At 37.8% G+C, this 21,058-nt stretch overlaps 1 protein-coding gene across 8 annotated transcripts in view; it reads left to right on the top strand.

The window, feature by feature from the left end:
- Nucleotides 1–1,226: 1,226 nt before the first annotated feature.
- LOC138738687 (cyclic AMP receptor-like protein A) overlaps nucleotides 1,227–21,058 on the top strand; it is a 233,758-nt gene continuing 213,926 nt past the window's right edge. For 2 of the 8 annotated variants that reach the window (XM_069889384.1, XM_069889389.1), the window contains exons 1-3: nucleotides 1,228–1,481; nucleotides 9,965–10,017; nucleotides 10,890–10,944. In XM_069889384.1, coding sequence (XP_069745485.1) covers nucleotides 1,383–1,481; nucleotides 9,965–10,017; nucleotides 10,890–10,944 — 207 coding nt within the window. In that variant the 5' untranslated portion in view covers nucleotides 1,228–1,382. Of the gene's footprint in view, nucleotides 1,482–9,886; nucleotides 10,018–10,889; nucleotides 10,945–21,058 lie in introns of all 8 variants that reach the window. The other 6 variants (XR_011341679.1, XM_069889383.1, XM_069889385.1 and 3 more) reach the window with 5 other exon arrangements.

Here is a 21,058-nt window from a genome sequence, read left to right as displayed (position 1 = left end):
CTGTTATTTCAGTTAATGCCAAATGTGGTTACATTTCGCTGCTGAATATTGTCAACTGATGTCAGCAGAATATTGTCAGTGTTAACAATAGAGGATGTCAAGCACAAGCCAGACAAATTTCAGAATTCTTTCTGATCACAGTATCGTATCGATTAGGTTCACTAAGTATTTTTTTCTAATATGTTTTTATAGTGCATTCTAAGTCACATTCATTGCTGTTGTCCAGATAATGTGAGAATGATTATTGTTGAATTTGGAGTTATGGGTGTGATTAGACAAAGCAATTGTAAAATAAAGAGGAAGTTTTACAGATCAATGAAGAAAGGAATAGATAATTATATATACAAGATTACCTGTTGGTAATCCGAATATGAAGGGTGTAAAAAAAAAGGCTTCTTTCCCTAAGACTGATGGAAGACTTTCTAGCTTTGAATTGTTATGGTAACTCTGAAGCAAACTCAGCCATTTTAGATTTGGGATAACAAGGTGTGCCACAGATGATTGTCTGAAGATCCTCTGCGTAACTTGACTGTACATACTATGATGTGATGTTTGTAAGAATCTTTTGCAGAGTTTATCATTGTTTTAAGTCTGCTGTTTACAAGTCTTTATTGTATTCACAAATAAATATTTTGTTCTATATCACATATTATTTGAAACAACTCTCATGGTTTGATGGAATCTGTAGCATGGTGTGGTACCTACTGCAGGGAAACTTTGTGTATTCTGGCATGTCTCCTTAAGGTTAAGGAAGGGCTACTAACAGCTGATGATAGACATTTCTGCTAATTTCCAAACTGCCAGGTGGAAGATTTCCAAAAGATTTTTTTTAAATCAAGGACACAGAAATGAATCAACTTTCCTACACACCTTAAATATTGTTGACCTTGACAGATGTGAGAGTAATGAAATTCAATGCAAAATGTCCAGACATTTCAAAATGTTAAACAAGGGATACAATGTATATTTAGATTATGACTTTTGTGGTTGAATCGCTTACTTCTAGAATTTTAGGACTTATTCCACCCCCCCCCCCCCAATGTTTGCACCTTTTCTAAGACAGAAAGCTAGTTGAAATGGACCTTTGATGTTTGTGAACCAGCAATTCCTGAAATAATGCACCAATAAAGCCAACACTGCGCCGTTGGTGTGTTTGAAAATGGTCAGAACGATGCTCCTCCGTGGCAGATGAACGCACGCCTTGATGTCCCGCATGCACGTTGCCGAAACCTGCCCGCTCTCCCGATGGAGCATGTTCACGCGGGGGTGGGTGATGCGGCGCTGGCGCCGGAGCTCGAGCCCACGGCGCTCGTGGGTGCCCGGACGGTGGCCGTAACGTGGTTCCTGTGTCAAGAGCGGCGGCCTTTGTCCGCTCGGTTCCCATGGAAAATGGGCCTGTGCAAATGGATGGCCCTGCCAGTAACCTGACGGGCGTGTCGAATTTCCACTGCACTATGTTTGATTCGGAGAGTGACAAATGCGTGAGTATGGCTTCGCCTGTGTTGAGCTGACTCCGTCCGCCAGCCTGAACTGGAGGCCCGGGAGAAATAAACTGGCATGACCAAATCTATAATTGCAACCATTCCGTGGGGCATTAAAAAAAAATCTGCATGGTCAGTGGTGTAAAGCTGGCAGTGAATGTTGTGAAATAACTCAGCTGCAATTAGCATTGATATTTCAATGTTTTTAAATAAATTGCCCTCTGGTCACCTCACCCACCACTGCGAGTCAATGCCTGCATTCGTGGCACGAGATAGTGCACTTGGATCATGAATTTCAGTTCTCGTTTTACAGGATAATAAAAATAATTCAACTCAGCCAATGGATTTAGTGACAGTGGATTCTGATGCCTTGTTTTCCTCTACAAACAATTGGCTAAATCATACCGTACATCGCTTTTTTTTTAAAGTGCCACTTTTTCTGTATTCATAAACTTGTTCACCATGTCTCTGCTGACCGATAAAATACCACTCATTTACCAATCCTTGTCCTGCAGCCTATTATAAGTTGGCGACTGAAGTGCTTGTCCAGATGCCTGTTAAATGTGGTGAAAGTATTCTCTTCCACCACTTTCTCAGACAGCGTGTTTAATATTGCAACTGTCCACTGGGTGAAATAAAATCTTCCTCCGATCCCCTCTTCTCCTCACCTTAAATCTATGTCCTCAGGACTTGGGACAACACGGTCATGATGAAAAGTTCCTTGTTATCTACTCAATCTGTGCCCCTCCTCTGTTACAAGGAATTGAATTGTTCACTGTCACATGGACCAAGGCACCATCAAAAGCCCTGCCCTCTGCATCATCCAGGCAAGCTCACCCCTCCCCCAAAGTAGTGCAAGATCTAAATAAAAACTTAGGCAACTTTTGGACGTGCAACATTTGCCCTCACACCTTCTCCCTCAGTACCATCCAGCCCTTCTGACAGAGACAAAAATTTGCATGCTAATATCTACCTTAAAATGTTGATCTCTTCTTTAAGGTACTGATCAAATGAGCTTCAGAGTAGAGGTGAGGGCCCATATTGGCATATAAAACTATTTTTTTATTAGCTAAATATTGTACATACACGTGCATTTTTTTTAAGGTGTAGTCACTGTGCTGCAGGATTGAGTTATGCAAATCCAGAAAGTCTCAGGTTTGATTAAATTCTGTGGTGTTGACTGTTGTCAGTGAAGGGACTTGGTGATAGAAAGAATGGGAAGCATCAACCCTCATTTTTGGAAGACGTGATTCTGTAATCTGTAAGCAAAAAACAAACTGCTGGTGGAACTTGTGTATCATGCAAATATCTGTTGAGGCAAAGGGATTATCAACTTTTTGGGTCAAAACTCTGCATCAAAATCCAACACCCGGTTATGTATACATATACAGTCTTTTTGGAAAAATATTCAATCGTTTTTAGAATACCTGTATAAGATTAAAATAGTTTTAGATCCAACAGTATTTTTATTGGGTAGTTTGCAACCTCTGAAAGGTTTGGGATTAGATAAGTTCCAGGTTGCTTTTGTATATTTAGCTTTATCAGTAGCGAAAAAATGTATTGCTAGTACGTGGAAAGATACAAATATGATTGATATTAATAGATGGCATAATGAGATGAAATATTGTTTAATAATGGGAAAAATTACATATGTTTCGCATGATAATTATAATTTTTTTATTTATTAATAAGTGGCTGTAATACTCAGAATATTTACATTTCAATTTATATTGATTAGATTTTAATATGTACATTTAACTTTTTCTTTAATATTTCTTTTTTCTTTTTTTATGGCTCTCAGGTGAGTTGGCTGAGGGGGGTTTCTTTTCTTTTTTCTATATATAAAAAAAGTTCATGTTTATGTTTAATTGCTGCATATGTCATATTATTTGTTTTTTGAATGAATAAATATTTTTTTAAAAATCCAACACCCTGCATGATCTTGACTTGAACGACCATTTTCTGCCTCCACTGATGCTGTCTGACCTGCTGAGCTCCCCAAGCAGTTTGTTTATTTCAAATTCAGTGCTTTTCAAGAATGTGGTTAGGAAATCCATTATAAGCAGTGTGCATAATGAGGTCAGGACTGAACCTGTGAATGCCCATGCAATCAATATCCTGCTAACTGCAGTCTGACTAAAAATTAAGAATGCCACTTTTCAGAGTTTCTAGTTCCCATGGAAACAGCTGGGTGAAAATCCCATTCAAGGCCTGAACTGAATTACTAATGGCTAAAACTTTCTGATGTCAATGGTGTCATTCAAATGAAACATTGCAAGATGCATGACAAGAACAATTCAAAATAAAAAAAAACGGACTTTAAGCCAAAAAAAAGTTCATCTAGATGTTGTAAATGTTGAAAAAGAATGAATAAGAGATATTTTGGGAGAAGATTTCACAGTTTAGAACTTTGGCAGCTGAAGAGATTATATTCCAGCATGTGCAAGAGACTATAATTATTGGAGGGCACATAACCGAAGGTTATTGTGCTGAAGAAGATCAGACATGAAGATAAGTGAGATCATTAGAGAGATTTGAAAACAAATTAGATTTTAAAGTTGATGCTTTAATTAATCAGGAGTCAGTGTGCAGTTAGGTCTGTACGAATGATGTGAGTGGAACTCAGTCTGAGTTATTACACATGCAGCAGAGTTTGGGATGGCCTCAACTTTGTTGAGATTAGATTGAGAATGTTTGCTCAGTCAAGACTGAAGGTAATACGGGTCTTTAACAATACGTGAGCTCTACTCCCTTTTACAATAGACAACCTTGCCTTTAGAAAATGGGAAAAAGAAGGGATTAAAAGAATAGAAAATTGTTTTTCAGGAAGTAGATTCTTATCCTTTGAACAAATGAGAGATAAGTACAATATAACGGGAGATACAGCGCTGGCATATTACCAACTGAGATCCTACTTGAAAGATAAATTAGGAAGCAACTTGAGTTTACCAGAGGGAAGTAACCTTGAATATGTGATTACAGATACAATGTTAATCAAAAGATTTATAAAAAATATGTATATTAAACTGCAAGAAAAGGAAAATGAGGAAACAAATGGTAAAACTAAACAAAAATGGGAACAAGATTTAAATATAAAGATAAAAAAGGAAACATGGGAGAAGTTATGCTCTGGAACGATGAGAAATACAATAAATACGAGGCTGCGTATGATACAATATAATTGGTTACACAGACTATACATTACACCGCAAAAGTTAAATAAATGGGACCCAACAGTATCTGATAGATGTTTTCGATGTAAAAAAGAAAGGGGAACAACAATTCATGCAATCTGGACATGTGAGAGAGTAGAAAAATTTTGGGATGATCTCAATCAGATATTAAATAAAATAACAGAAAACAATATACCAAAGAATCCAGAGATCTTTCTCCTAAGTAACATAAAAAATAAAGAATTTGGAATTGACTTGGAGGATGCACAAAAAAGATTTGTTAAGATAGCCCTAGCTGTAGCAAAAAAATGTATTATGTCAACCTGGAAATTGGAAGATAATTTGAAAATACAACAATGGTATATAGAAATGAATAAATGTATTCCATTAGAAAAAATAACATATAGTTTAAGAAATAATATTGAAATATTCGAACAAGTATGGGAGCCTTACATTAAATACAATAGCGAAAACCTACCGGGAACAAACATTACCTAAGTTGATGGAAGGAGAAGAAAAGAAAAGAATGGACTCAGTAGAATTTCTGGTGTATTTTTGTTGAATGACAACATTGTCTAACTGAATTAATGCAACCTAGATTGTATAACTAAAATGGATGAGAGGGGGGGGGATGGGGGGGTGGCTTGGGAGGAGGGAGGGGGGAGGGAGAAAAAGTCACTGTAAATGTGTGGAAAAGAAAAAGTGTATATCATGGCTATTGTGATTTATGGTGTGAAAAATAAAAAATTTAAAAAAAAAAAAAAAAAACAATACGTGAGCTGAGACAAGGGAAGGGTCGGGAACCTTGATGGAATTTGACGTTCCTTGAGATGGCACAGATAGGTATAAATATCACCAAGGTTGTGTACTGTCCAAATCCGTTTTACATGGTTGCAAGGGTGTTCACTGATATTGTGCCTGTAAGTGGAATGTTTTGACAGGGTTATGATATATTTCCTCAGCACTCCTGTTTTAGGTTGATAAATTTGGCCTTTGTTCTTCCATTGCCATTATTTCATTGTGCACATATGACAGCTGATAATGTAGAGGCAATATTACAATGGTATCTTGTACAACAAAGAAATAGAGAAATAAGAGCAGGAAGAGGCCATCTAACTATTCAAGTCTGCCATTCATTAAGCTGATGGCTGGTCATCTACCTTGGTGTCAATTTCCAGCATGTATCTCTTGATTCATTAAATGCCAAGAAATCTATCAAATACACAAAATTGCTGGAGAAACTCAGCAGATCCCACAGCGTCCATAGGAGGCAAAGATCATCATTTTGGGCTTGTGCCCTATATCTTGATGAAGGGCTCAGGTCTCTTTAAAAATTTTTTGCATATTTTGGTGCAATGCATCTTTAAATAAGATTGCCTCTCTTCTCAATGATTGTATTGCCTTGATCTACTCAATCTTTTCTTGTACATGCCATCCCTGTTACTAGTCCAATTTATTACACCTCCTTAATGGCAATAAATATACACTATACATATACAGCTGTGGTCTCAAATAAAACACCCTACAATTGCAATAATTATCCTTACTTCTGCATATAAATCCTCTTGATTGTTATAGATGCATGTTGGCCTTCACCAACTTGCATGTAAGCACTTTTAGGCCCATTTGAAAAGAAGCACTGCCCAATCTTTCTTCATGTTAACAAATGCTCAACTCCATATACACAGCAGTAGATAAGCTCACATTTTTTCCCCGTTGCTCTTGCCCTCTCACTCAGATGATCCATATCCTTTTGAAGTCTCCACTCCAATCAGGCTCTATTGGATTAACACTTAAATTTTTAAAATTTAGATAAACAGCACGGGAACAGGCCATTTTGGCCCATGAGTTTGTGCCGCCCAATTAATATGCACTTCGAAAGATACGCTTCGAATGGTGGGAGGAAACTGCAGCCTCCGGTAAAGCCCAAGCAGACATGGGGGAATGTACAAACTCCTTACAGACCACGCGGGATTTGAACCCTAGACCTGATTGCTGGCACTCTAAAGACATTGCACTAACCGCTACGCCAACCTTGCTGCCCAAAAGGCAACTTGATTGATAAATTTACAATTTTTTACCTCTCATCTGTCATGTTGTGATTTTTAAGCATGCAGTGGTCTTTTTATCTAACTGGAAAAGAAAATGTCACTGATAACTTAATCTTGTCCCTGAGTTTATTATTGAGCTTAATTAAAAAAAGTCCATGCTTCTCAAAATTATAAACATAAGCTTGTCAGAGTAGCTCTAAACTGGGACTCATTATTTTGGCCCTTTGTATGACCTGGTGCCTTTGGAGGCATTGAAAAGATGTGTTGAATTTCTAGCTATTTACACTATTGAATTAAAGTGACTTGTTTCTTAATTGGTGAGGGTATTTTTTAAGTTCATCCAAAAAGACAGCAATTAATATCCATCCCCAATTGCTCTTGAACTAACTGGCTTGTTTGGCTATTTCAGCATTGTTGTACACTCTTCATTGGTAAACAAGCAGTCTGCAGATGCTTGAAAATTGGAACAATACACAAAGAAAGTGCTGAGGGAACTCAACAAGTCAGGCAGCATCCATGGAGAAAGCAATAGATGGTCAACATTTCAGGCTGAAACCCCTTCAGTGGAAGAGCAGGTTTTTGGCCTGAGACATCAACTGTCTGTTACATAGAACATTATAGCACAGTACAGGCCTTTTGGCCCTTGATGTTGTGCCAACCCATATATACCTACCAAAAAAACTAAACCCTTCCTACCTTGCAGCCCTCTTTTTCTTTCATCCATGTGCCAATCTATGAGTCTCTTAAATGTCCCTAATGTTTCAGCCTCCACCACCATCCCTAGCAAGGCATTCCAGGCACTCACAACTCTCTGTGTATAAAAACTTACCCCGATGTTGCCCCTAAACTTTCTTCCCCTCACTGGTGTTTGCTATTCCTTCCCTGAGAAAAAGGCACTGGCTGCTCACTTTTTCTATGCCTCTTAGAATCTTGTAGATCTTATTGTCTCCTCTCATCTTTCTTCACTCCAAAGAGAAAGGTCCCAGCTTTGCTAACCTTGCCTCATAAGACTTCTTTTCCACTCCAGGCAACATCCTGGTAAATCTTCTCTACACCCTCTTCATTGCTTCCACATCCTTTCTATAACAAGGTAACCAGAACGGAATACAATATTCTAAGTGTGGCATCACCAGAGATTTGTAGAGTTGCAACTTGACCTCTTGACTCTTGAACTCAATCCCCCCATTAATAAAGCCCAGCATCCCATAGGCCTTCTTAACTATCCTATGTGTGACAACCTTGAGAGATGTATGGATTTGGACCCCAAGGTCCCTCTGGTCCTCCACACTGTTGAGCATCTGACCATTAACCCTGTACTCAGCCTTCTAGTTTGTCCTTCCAAAATGCATCACCTCTCATTTATCCGGATGGAACTCCATCTGCCACTTTTCTGCCCAACTCCGCATCCTGTCTGTATCCTTTTGTAACCTTCGATAACCTTCAGCACTATCCATAACTTCTCCAACCTTCGTATCATCCACAATCTTACTTCCCCATCCTTTCGCTTCTTTATCTAGGCCATTTCTAAAAATTCCAGAGAGCAGCGGTCCCAGAATAGATCTCTGCAGAACACTAGTCACTGACCTTGAGGCAGAATACTTTCCATCTACTAATACTCTCTGCTTTCTACATGCAAAGCAATTTTTAAGCTACACAGCCAAGGTTCCATGGATCCCATGCTTTATGACTTTCTGAAAGAATCTCTCATAAGGGACCTTGTCAAATGCCTTACTAAAATCCATTGAGACCACATCTACCACCCTACCTTCATCAACTTCTTTTGTTACCTCCTCAAAAAACTCAATTAAACTCGTGAGGCATGACCTTCCCTTCACAAAGCAATGCTGACTATCCCTGAGTAGTCTACTCCAAATGCTCATAAATCTTATCCTTAAGAATCCTCTGCAATAGTTTGCACACCACTGATGTAAAACTCACCCTTCTATAATTCCCAGCATTCTCCCTGTTACCTTTTTTAAACAAGGGGACCACATTTGTCATTGTCCAATCCTCCAGCATCTCCCCTGTGGCCAAGGATGACTCAAATGTCACAGACAATGCCCCAGCTATTTTTTCTCTCCCTTCTCACAGCAATCTAGGGTATATCACGTCTGGCCCAGGGACATAAATCTTAATGTTTTTAAGAAGACACAACACTCCCTCTTCCTTAATCTCAACATTGTCCAACACACGAGTCTGTTCTATTATTACCTCACCCCCTGATCATGGTCCTTTTCTCTGGTGAATACTGAAGCAACGCATTCATTTAGGACCTCCCAACCTTCTCCTCCTCCGGGCCCATTTTGCCTCCTTTATCCTTAAATGGCCCCTCCTTCATTATCGTCATCCTTCTGTACTTTGCATACACATAGAACGCCTTGAGTTCTCCTTAATCCCAGTTTCCAATGTCTTCTCATGCCCCCTTCGAGCTCTTCTAAGTCCTTTCTTATATTCCATCCTGGCTACCATATAATTTTCATGAGCCCTTCTTGTTTCCTGCTTCCTAAATCTAATGTATGCTTCCTTCTTCTAGTTGCCTCACCTGTTTCGTCAACTAAGGTTCACTTTTCTTGCCACCTTTGACTCAATAGACACTCCCTCTATAGCGCCCTCCCTTTCTTCAGCTGTGATATTGTCTTGATCAGTAATGCTATTCCCCCCACCCCTTACCTCCAACCCTATTCCTTTTAAAACACCTAAACCCCGGTACCAACATCAGCCTATCCTGTCTTTCTGCCAGCTAAGTCTCTATAACAGCCACAACATTGTAATTTCACATACTGATCTATTCACCTTCTTTATTCCTAATACTCCTTGCATTGAAATAGAGATATTTCAAACCCTCTTACTGTCTACATTTATGCTTCCTCCCCTGGTTGTCCTTCCTCACAAACTCATGACACATTGCATTACGCTTTTCACCTTCCATCCTATTTTCTTTGCACTCACATTCTGGTTCCCACTCCCCTACTTTCCATGGATGCTGCCTGACCTGCCATATTCCTCTAGCACTTGCTTTGTGTATTGCTACCTTCTTCATACTCATCTTCTTACCCAAATGACCAATTTCTCTCCCCAGAGATATTGTGAATTTATATGTGAATCTAATTTTCATACTTGCAGACCTTCCTTTTTTTAAAATGGAAAGCATAAAAATAAATGATTTACTATCTCTCAATAGATGATGGAGGATTGTATGCCACAGAGATATACCAAAAATCAATGGAGGAAAACCTAATAAAATTCCTGTTATCTGCAGGTCATCATCATTGCATTAAAGCGTGCCTCTGCTGCTTTTTCTCTCATTGGATGGTAAGTTTCATTTCATCTTTTTATTTATGATTAAACAAAATTCTCTCCTTATGTTTTGACTCTGTATCAATTGAGGTTATAGAGAAACAAAATCCTCCATTATGACTATTTAAAAGAAAATTATTTATAGGAAATTAGTGCATCCCGTGAAGTGACTTGTTTTGTGGATGGCAAAGTATCTATGTTTGATCCCTGGTTCCTGGTTAGTTAGCTGGTTTAGTTAGCAATTGACCCCAGCATCTACAGATTTTTAAAATATAATTTAGGGATACAGCACAGTAACGGGCCTTTTCAGCCCATGAGCATGTGCCACCCAATTACACCCAATTAATCTATAAATTCCATATATTTTTGCAGGGTGGGAGGAATCTGGAGTACATAGGGGGATCCCACACAGAGATTATACAATCTCCTTATAGACAGTGTGGGTTTAACTTGTTTAACTTCTAAGCAAATGGGATTTGTGTAGATGGGCAAAAAATTCAGCATGGAAGTGGTGAGCCTAAGGGCTTGTTTCTGTGTGGTACAGCTCCATGGCTCAATTATGATGCAGATGCAAGAGGGAGACAAATTTGTGTGGGTGGTACTTTCGTTTAGAAACAACAGACCATTTATATTTTTGATGCAGCTCCCTGCATTTCTGCCAATCATTCTCTGCTTGTCAGGATATTGAGTCCACCTATGGCACCAATTTTTCATCTCTTGAGAGTATAGTATTTACAGGTATTAAACCAAGCACTTTGGTTTAGATATTCAGCAAGTACGACTTGGGTGCATCCTGGACAGATTAGTGAATTCTTGTGATGCAAAAGATCAAATATTTTATTACTGTTTATGGAGAATATGTACTAATAATTGTTGTTTTTATTTAGCTTCTTTATGCTTCTTGTGATATGGTTATTTCGGAAGTACAACTCTTTGGCCCAGGTAAAAACATATACTGGTATATAAAATTTAAGATGTCATAATCACTAAACACTATTAGGTCTTTAGATTTTTCACAATCATCGTTGATGTCTGTGTTAAGTACTATTTAACATGGAAGGTTGCAGACTGGATATTTCATTTATGTGCTTATTGGTGCAATTTTGCTGCCAGCTGTGCCAGTTGAGTACAAAGCGGTCTCTGACTTGAACTGAATCCAATTTTTTTCATTTGTGTGTGTCCTGGGTAGAATGACAAAAAAGATGAGTATCATAAATGTTCAGTCTGAAGGATTGTGTTATTTTGAAGGATATTCTATTTGTGTTACATTATTGTTTGCCTGAAACTTATTTTAATGAGTAATGCAATAAATAATTCTGATTTATATAAAAGGTTTAAGAAAGAAAAGATTAATAATCCAAATTAGTAGATTCCTTAAAGACAAAGAAGATGCCATTACTGAAGACCTAAAACATCATTCAGCATACAGTGAGGATCTTAAAAATACAATGAGGAATGAAAAACACAAGAAAATAGTGATGCTATTTGAGAAATTGGATGGACAAAATGTTGAATATGTTGCCTGGGTTAATGTAAAGTTGTTCATTTTATATTTTAACTAGTTTCACAAACAAGCTAGTCAAACCCAAGTAATTTGGAATCCAAAAGAAAATTTTCCATAGGTGAGTTCATGTCAGTCTCTAAGGGCAATGCTTCTAATTTTAGGAGACCATTCAATACAAGTTTCATTCATCTTTGAAACCACTTAAGGTGAGGAGGGAGCACAAATGCCTTACAAAGCATGACTTGCAAAGAGTCAGTAGGTAAGTCCAACTCCCAGAGGTTTTTTCCTGACAAAATGCTTGAAGCACAGACTGATAATAAAGTGAATACCTGCTTCATCCAATTGACAAGCACAGTTTGTAGCAGAAATGCCCCCATCTGTTAGAATATTTATCATCATCGAAATGAGGGATTGCAAAGATGTTGGGATCATCTGTGCCAAGAATACTATCAATGAATGGTGAACAGACTACACCTCATTTGCCCTATTATCTCTCTCAAACTGGCTCCGAACACCAATGCCAATAGAAGCAGATCCAAGGAACAGCAGCAACCTTTTGTATGCTCTCCAAGGCCTTTGGCTTCATCACGCTGGTGGGACTTCATCTTCAAATTCTGCTGCCTAGAGAAATGTAGCCTTTCTTTCTAATGGCATGCAAGCCTTGATATTAATCTGTGGATATACCACAGAACCATTATCAGTGAAGTCTGAAGTCATTACCCGAGATTTTTCTAAATATTTCTTATCACAGTGTGGCAACTTACATCCAACAAACTTTCCTCAGGAGTGCAAAATCCTTCAGATCTAATGGGAGGTTAATCCAACTCTGGCAAGTACTATCCTTAACAAATTTCAATGGTCACTTTGCATTTCACAGATGATGCTGACCTTTGTACTTATAAGCTGAGTCCAATCCATAATCTACATTTTCATTAAAGCAGCTGGAAGCTTGGTCTGAACTCACAAGTTCTTCTATCTGCTGCATGACAAAGGCTCAGAGCAAAACGTGGACCACTTTCCAACTCTAATAATTGCTGTCCCAACCTTTCCGAAAGCAGCTGTTGAAAATCATTGCTCTTTCTCCATTTGCACTGTATGTAACCCCTCCCCCAACTTGCCTCTGTACTTGATTGATACTAGTTAATTCTTCAATGAAAGGTCATTGACCTAAAGCAAATTCCAACCTTGTGTAGCTGCCGATTAATTTGGAAGGTGTATGGAACATTTTCTATTTTAATTTCAGATTTTCAGGATCTGCAGAATTTGTCTATGGTTGTTGTTAGAACATCTCTGTGTGTTAGATTAATCCTAGAGGAAAATTAAAGTCTTCCTGGTGTTGGATCTATGAATGGCAATCAGAGTTTTTTTTTGTTTTATTGTGTCATTAGACCCAGATTATTAGAATTATTTAAAGCGGAGCAAGGTACATTTTTGGAATTGAAGGGTATTTGAGGGTTGATAATTAATGAACCAAAGAAACTGCCTTAAATTTTGTGCACTATTATTTATTTTATTTTTTATCGTAATGTCATATCAGTCATAACGAGTGCACTATGATGCTGCCACAAAACACTGCATTTCATGACTTGTTCATGAAAATAAATCCTGATTCTGATTCTGATGGGGAGATGGCAGAGAAGTGGAGTTGAGATGTGGGGCAGATTATTCCAAAAGGCAGGGCAGACTGGAAAGGCCACTTGGTCTACAGTCTCCTATTATTGTGTTCAACCTTCAGGAAATAGGAGAATGCACAGAATCCTGTTTCTTACTAGTATGAAGAGCAGATTATGCTATCACATGACTAAAATGGAACAGGGAAAGCACATTACTATTTGCAGAAATGGAATCAGTATATCACAGGATAAGAATATATCTAAGTTGGACTTGGAATTTGTAACTGCCTCTATTAAAAGTGTTTATAATTGCATATCACATAGATCAAAGGTCTGGCATTTACTTCAGGAGTTCTTGGTGTCCTGACCTATCTGATTTGTATTATATTTAACTCAATAAAACAATCAAATTGTACAACTGATCTAGCAGAGAATCTCGAATCTGACTGTTAACATCAGAAGATTGAATTATAAAGAGAGAGAAAATAAAATATACTGTAAACTTTGAAATATGATTGGAAAGAAATTTAGTGAAATTCTGAAGTCAAATCAAACTGCAGGCCAAAGAGTTAGATTTCAAATGAGTGGAAATCAAATTAAAGCTGATGCATGAAGGAGACTTAAGTTCTAAAAGAATGTTCAACAATGGGGTTCTGATTGAATTAGTAGAAATGTAAACTTTTGAGTACTTTTAGACGTGGGTGCAATGTATGATAGGATCTGAAGATTTTTATAAATGTATGGAATGTAGGATTTTCTACTTTCATATTTCAATCTGATCTTATGAAAAAAAAGTTTTGCAAGCTTCATTCTCTGTGTTTGTGCATGCTTATCCAAAGCCAGTGCTCATGATTTCATAAAAATCTTTGATGTGCATCATAAGGATTATTGATTTATTTAAATTTAAATTTAGACATACAGCAGTAACAGGCCATTTTGGCCCACGAGCCCGTGCCGCCCAATTACACCCAATTGACCTGCAACCTCTTGTACGTTTTGAATGGTGGGAGGAAACTGGAGCCCTTCGAGGAAACCCACGCAGACATGGGAAGAATGTATAAACTCCTTACAGACAGCGCAGGATTCGAACCACAGTCCTGATCGCTGGTGCTGTAACAGCATTGCGCTAACTAACCACTATGTTAACTGTGCCACCTCTAAATAATTCACCCAACATGGGGTATAAACCCTGAGATTAAGAGTCTCATGCTTGAATGATTTATTGGATAATTAAATACTATATTTGTTTAACTATATACAGTATGTTTCCCTGTATCTGAAGTTCTGAATATAGAAAAGATCCAAAAACGGAACTTCTTTGCGGCGCTGACATGACATCACAAGTTGCATTTATCTTATTTTGTAAGCAGAGGTCAGATTTTTTTTGGTATGTATTAAACATTTTTTTCATGCTCAAAAAGCCTGCCGTTATTTTGTGTTTTTGTTTAACCTGCTGATGCTACTGAACTGATCACCGAAAAAACCCAAAAACCGAAAAATGTCCTGTCCCAAGTATTTCAGGTACGGGGAAACGTACTGTATTTTCTATCCTGTTATCAATAGGGATTTTGTATCATATTTTGTTAGGTGGAAGGTATACCAGTACTTATTTTTGGAAGAGTAATCTAAGACAGTGAGATGTGTAATTCGGAATGAAGACCATGAAAAAACTGAACATTGTTGGTGTTTGAAAACAGTTATGGTCTGGAATGTTGCCTCTATGTTTGTCTGAATAGTTTAGAATGAGATTAATGGTGATAGTATCTTTCAGAATATCAGAAGAATCCTGAAACTGGCTCAAATGTTGTGGCATAAAAGCACTGCCCTGCACTATTCCTCAGATAAAGAGATACTGTCTATGGAACACTTGGATATATTGCAAGATAGAATTTTACTAGAATCGATACCATATTTTCCATGAATTTAATTATGGGTAGGGTTAGAGTGATTATTCAATGAATTATAACTATTATGTAATTCCATAGAAAACAGGCATTTCTGACTTGTGGAGAAATTGACTGTTGGTTTTCAGTAAATCAGAACAACTGGATATACTTTTTATTGTAATACAAGATACGTATCCAATCACCAATAGAACATGTTCACGCTCTATCCACATGGGAAACAGACTTAGTTTTTCAAGTAATGGTGCTGCTGTGTTTCTTGTACATATTGTTCAATGTACCTTACACTAGAAGAAGTGACATTTAATACTTAATTTAATGACAACATTCAGCAAACTGTAAGATTATATATCTTGAGTCTAAAGTTTGAGGTGGAGTCAGGTTGTTAGGGTTTGCAATAATTACATTTTGATTTGTGGATGTCATTTTGTGTCTCTTGATAAAATTGTACATGCAAATGCTTTCTTAATTTTGTTGGACTTTTACAAAACTATTGCACATTCAAAGTACAATTGAGATTGTGGGTTCAGGCATGCTAGTGACTTTTTATGACATTACAGCCAAACTCATTTATGCTTTTATCTTAAGTGTACTTGTGACCATTGGTTTATGGTAGACATCAGGCTTGGATTCCTGACTATTTATTCTTCCCTATTCTAAAGGTTATCAAGACAAGATGTCCTGCATTGGGTCATATTTTAAATAAACCCATTCAAAGCCATAATAGTTTTGGATCAATGTACAAAAGTGCTGGAAAAATTTAGCAGGTCAGGCAACATTCTTTATGTAGTAAAGATAGGTAGCCATAATTTCAGGTCTGAGCCCTTTGTCAAAGTATGAGCAAAAAGCAGGCAGGCATCTGAATAAAATGGTGGGGAGAAGGGGCATGGGGAGGAGCACAGGCCCACGGGCAAGTGGTCATAGGTGAATAGGGTTGGGAGGGCAGAAAAGAAAAAAGCTGGGAAGTGAAGGGGGAGGGGGATAACTCTAAATGGAGAGGGAACTGGAGGAAAGGAGACAGTAGGATAGGAGACAGTAGGATAGGAAAAGAGAGAATCAGGGGCAGGTCCTAATGGAAACTGGAGAAGTTGGTGTTAACACCACCTGGTTGGAGAGTAGTCAGACGGAATATTAGGTGGTGTTCGCCAATTTGCGAGTGGTCTCAGTTTGGAAGTACATGAGGCCATGGACAGTCATGTCGGCATGGGAATAGGGCATGGAATTGAGGGATTTTCCACTGAAGTTAGGAGAGATATAAACTAGAGCATATGGGTTAAGGGTGATAGGGAAAAAGATTAAAGGGAACATTAGAGGGTATTTCTTTACTCAGAGAGTGGGTGGGAGTGTGAAATGAACTGCCAGCTCAATTGGTAAATGCAGGCTCAATTTTAACATTTAATAAAAATTTGGACAGGTACATGGATGGGAGAGGCATGGAGGGATATGGTCTGGGTGCAGATCAATGGGGCTAGGCAGAAGAATAGTTTGGCATAGACTAGAAGAGTCTGTTTCTGTGCTGTAGTGTTCTGTGGTTCTATTTTGCCACGAGAGCATCTGTTATTAGGAAGGTGATTACTGAATTATATTATGCAGACAAAATAATTTACTTTCAACATGTGGGTATTATTGGCAAAGCTGGACATTTATTATCCACCTTTGTGACTGCCTACCATCTATGTATTAACCAGCCCAAGAAAACTCTATAATTAAATGAGACCTAGGATGATGTGTGGTCTACTTAATCCTTTTAACTTTTCTTCAGTTAACAAAATGCTGTTTTAACTCATATTTCTTTTTCAATATTTTTATTAATTTCATTTAGTAAATGTTACATAGGTAAATAAACATCATAGAAGAATAATCAAATTTATATGATAATAATATCAGTAATGACAAAACTTATGTTTCATTTTAAAAAAATGCAAAAAAACTGGCTAATCTACAAATTCGACCCCCTACCTACAGAGGCTGTTGGAATAATACATATCCACTATCTGATATTGAAAAAAACATTGAGGTTAAGAATCATAAATTAGTTAAGCTTCCAAATTTGGGAAATAATTAAGGAAAGAACCCCATAAAGAAAGAGTTTACATTCATAACAGTAGTGGAACATCTATTTTTTTTCTGAAGACAAACAAGCCATCGTATCAGATTAGATCAGCCAATTAGAATGAGTGGGAGGGACAGAATCTTTCAGTTTCATTATTATGCCCCTTTCAGCAATCAGGGAAGCAAAAGCTACGACATGGGATTGTGAAGAATTCAATATTGGATCATTGGGCCCACATGTTCCAATCAAGGCAATAAAAGTAGATGGAGCCAAATTAATATTAAGAACTAAAGATAGTGTTTGAAATATGCCTTCCCAATAGTTGAGAAGAGAAGGACATAACCAAAACTTGTGATACACGAACCATTTTCAGTTTTACATTTATCGCATTTAGAAGATAAGTTAGGATAGAATTTAGCCACTAGTGTTTTGGAATAGTGGGCACAATGAAATTGCAATTTTGAGTGTCTAGCACAGAGAGAGGATGAATGAATATGTAGTCTCAGAAAATATTTGTTGGAAATCTTGTTTCCATAGTTTTTTAATTCCATCCAGGGAATTATCCTTAGATTGCAAAAGTAGTTCATACAGGGCAGACATCAGCTGTTTATGGTCCTGTTGAAATTATATATTTTCCCTATAACATTAAACTCCAAGTCCTGAGGAAGTTTCAAAGATAACAAGTTCAAAAAATTCATAACTCATATTTTACATGAATTAACCATATAACCATTTATGGAGCGGAAACAGGCCATGTTGGCCTTTCGAGTCTGCACCGGTTCACTGATTTTGTGCGCCCTCTTCAGGCAATGGTCCCGGTAGATCACGTTGATGGGGGAGGGGGCGAAGGGAGATCTAGCACTATCCTCGGTTTTTCCCCCCTTTCCATAAGAATTTCCTATAGCTCCTTGAAGAATTTCTCTGTTAGGTGAATTGGTAACGATTGGAATATCTGATCATAGACCATGCAAGTCTTTCAATGTGAAAATTTATGTAGATATTCTATGACCAATACAATTAATGTAAGGTATAGATTAGTTCAATACCATCTTTTTTACATCAATTATATCCCACACCACAGAAAGTGAACAGACCAAAATCAGATCCATCAGGCCAACGTTCCAGATTAAAAACAATTTTTAGAATATAGACATTTTTAATTAGATCATGAGAAAAATTGTCTATTTTCAGACCAAATCCTCTAGTTCTTGATCCAATCAACAAAAGTAAATCCTATCTACTTTATCCATTCCCAATGACTGCCGAAGACATTGAGTCAATCTCTGCTTAACATTAAAGATTTCAGTGAATAAAATCTTGTAGTTTTATCTACTTGTAACTTTATCTTTGGTGACCAGATTTCATTCTGGTAAATAGAGTCTAACTGTTGTATAGCATACAAATAGGCCCTTAAGCCCAACGTGGCCATGCCAATCAAGGTGCATTCCTGGATCAGTCTCATTTACATGTATTTGGGCTATATCCTTCTAAAGCTTTCCTATTTACAAATATGTCTTTCAAAAGTTGTAATTGTACCCACCTCCTGCACTTCCTCTTGTAGTTTGTTCCATATATCCACTATCTGTGTTTAAAAACCTGTTCCTCAGGGCCCCTATAAATCTTTCTCCTCTCATTCAATATCACGTTTACTGTCACATATACTGAGGTCCAGTGAAAAAGTTTGTTTTGGATTCTGTTCACAGCAGAATTATAATGTTGCATTTTCTACATTCTAACCGATCTCTCTGCACTGTGTTTTATTTGCTATACTTATGTGTTGATTTGTTGGATAGCACATTGTGAGATCACATCTGGTACACAATTTACATTTTTGGCCTTTAAACTGTTTTTGGTGAAAGTATATCTCTCTTTAAATAAGGGGGAAGTTTACAAGGTTGATATCTTGGATGAAGGGGTTGATTTATGAAGATATGCTGAGAAGCCTGGGCCTATACTTATTGGAGTTTGAAAGAATTAGAGGTGCTTTAAGTGAAAAACAGTGCACATTGAGAGGATATTTCTCTTTGGGGATGGGGGAATGGAACTAGCATTCTATACATTACATTAAAAAGAAAATTAAGTACAAAAGATATCTAATAAATTTTCAGTTACCATCATGCAGAAAAAAATGTTGGGAGATAGTAGATATTTGTGATAAGCACAGGGTTGTAATTATGGGAGATTTTAATTTTCCACATATAGATTGGGAAACACATTCTGTGAAAGGACTGGATGGGTTAGAGTTTGTGAAATGTGTGCAAGATAGTTTTTTACAACAATATGTAGAGGTGCCGACCAGAGAAGGAGCAGTGTTAGATCTACTGTTGGTAAATGGGATGGGTCAAGTGACGGAGGTTAGTGTTGGCAAGCACTTCGGGTCCAGTGATCATAATGCCATCAGCTTCAATGTCATTATGGAAAGAGAAATCAGGGCTAAGGATTGAGGTTTTTGATTGGGGAAAAGCTAGATTTGAGGAGATGCGAAAGGACTTGCAGGGTGTGCATTGGGACAATTTGTTTTATGGGCAGGATGTAGTAGAGAGATGGGAGTCTTTTAAAGATCAGATTTTGAGAGTGCAAAAGCTTTATGTTCCTGTTAGGTTAAAAGGAGGGGCAAAAGGTTTGAGAGAGCCGTGGTTTTCAAGGAATATTGGAAACTTGGTTCAAAGAAAAAGGAAGGCGTACATTAGATATAAGAAGCATGGAGTTAAGGAGATGTTTGAAAGATACATTGAATGTAAGAGGAATCTTAAAGAGAGGAATTAGGAAAGCTAAAAGAAGGTACGAGAAAACTATGGCAAGCAGGGTGAAAACTAATCCAAAAGAGTTCTACAAATATGTTAATGGTAAGAGGAAAGCTAGAGACAAAATTGGTCCCTTAGAAAATCAGAGCGGAAAACTGTGTGTGGAGCCTAGAGAAATGGGGGAGATATTGAACAGTTTCTTTTCTTCGGTATTCACTAAGGAGAAGGATATTGGGAGATGTGAGATAAAAAAAGCAAATTGGGTAAATATGGGGAATATAGAGATTACAAAAGGTGTAGTTTTAAGGCTTTTGAAGAATATAAAGGTGGATAAGTCTCCGAGACCAGACGGGATCTTCCCCAGGACATTGAGAGAAGTGAAGGAGGAAATAGCAGAGGCTCTGGCGGTAATTTTCCAAATGTCATTAGATATGAGGATAGTGCCGGAGGATTGGCGCATTGCGCATGTGGTTCCGTTATTTAAAAAGGGTTCAAGGAGGAAGCCTGGCAACTATCGGCCTGTAAGTTTGACGTCTGTGGTAGGTAAATTAATGGAGAAAATTCTTAGAGATAGTACTTATAAACATCTGGATAGACAGGGTCTGATCAGGAGCACTCAACATGGATTTGTGGGAGGAAGGTCATGTTTGACCAATCTGATTGAATTTTTTGAAGAGGTGACTAGGAATGTGGATGAGGGTAGCGCAATGGATGTTGTCTATATGGACTTCAGTAAGGCCTTCGATAAGGTACCACATGGAAGGTTAGTTAGGAAGGTGCAGTCTTTAGGTATAAATTTTGAGATAGTCAAATGGATTGAACATTGGCTGAAAGGGAGAGGCCAGAGAGTGGTAGTGGATAATTGTCTGTCAGGTTGGAGGCCGGTGACCAGTGGTGTGCCTCAAGGATCTGTATTGGGCCCATTGTTGTTCGTTATATACATTAATGATCTAGATGATGGGGTGGTGAATTGGATTAGTAAATATGCAGACGATACTAAGATAGGTGGAATAGTGGATAATGAAGAAGGTTTTCAAGGATTGCAGTGGGATTTGGGCTGCTTAGAAAAGTGGGCTGAAAAATGGCAGATGGAATTTAATGCTGATAAGTGTGAGGTGCTTCATTTTGGTAAGAAGAATCAGAATAGGACATATGTGGTAAATGGGAGAGCATTGAGGAATACAGAAGAGCAGAAAGATTTAGGAGTAATGGTACATCGTTCCCTGAAGGTAGAAACT

This window comes from Narcine bancroftii, chromosome 7 (genome assembly GCF_036971445.1).
Source record: "Narcine bancroftii isolate sNarBan1 chromosome 7, sNarBan1.hap1, whole genome shotgun sequence".
Lineage (NCBI taxonomy): Eukaryota > Metazoa > Chordata > Chondrichthyes > Torpediniformes > Narcinidae > Narcine > Narcine bancroftii.
Note: the sequence above shows the minus strand (reverse complement) of the source record. Positions and strands in the feature narration are given on the sequence as shown.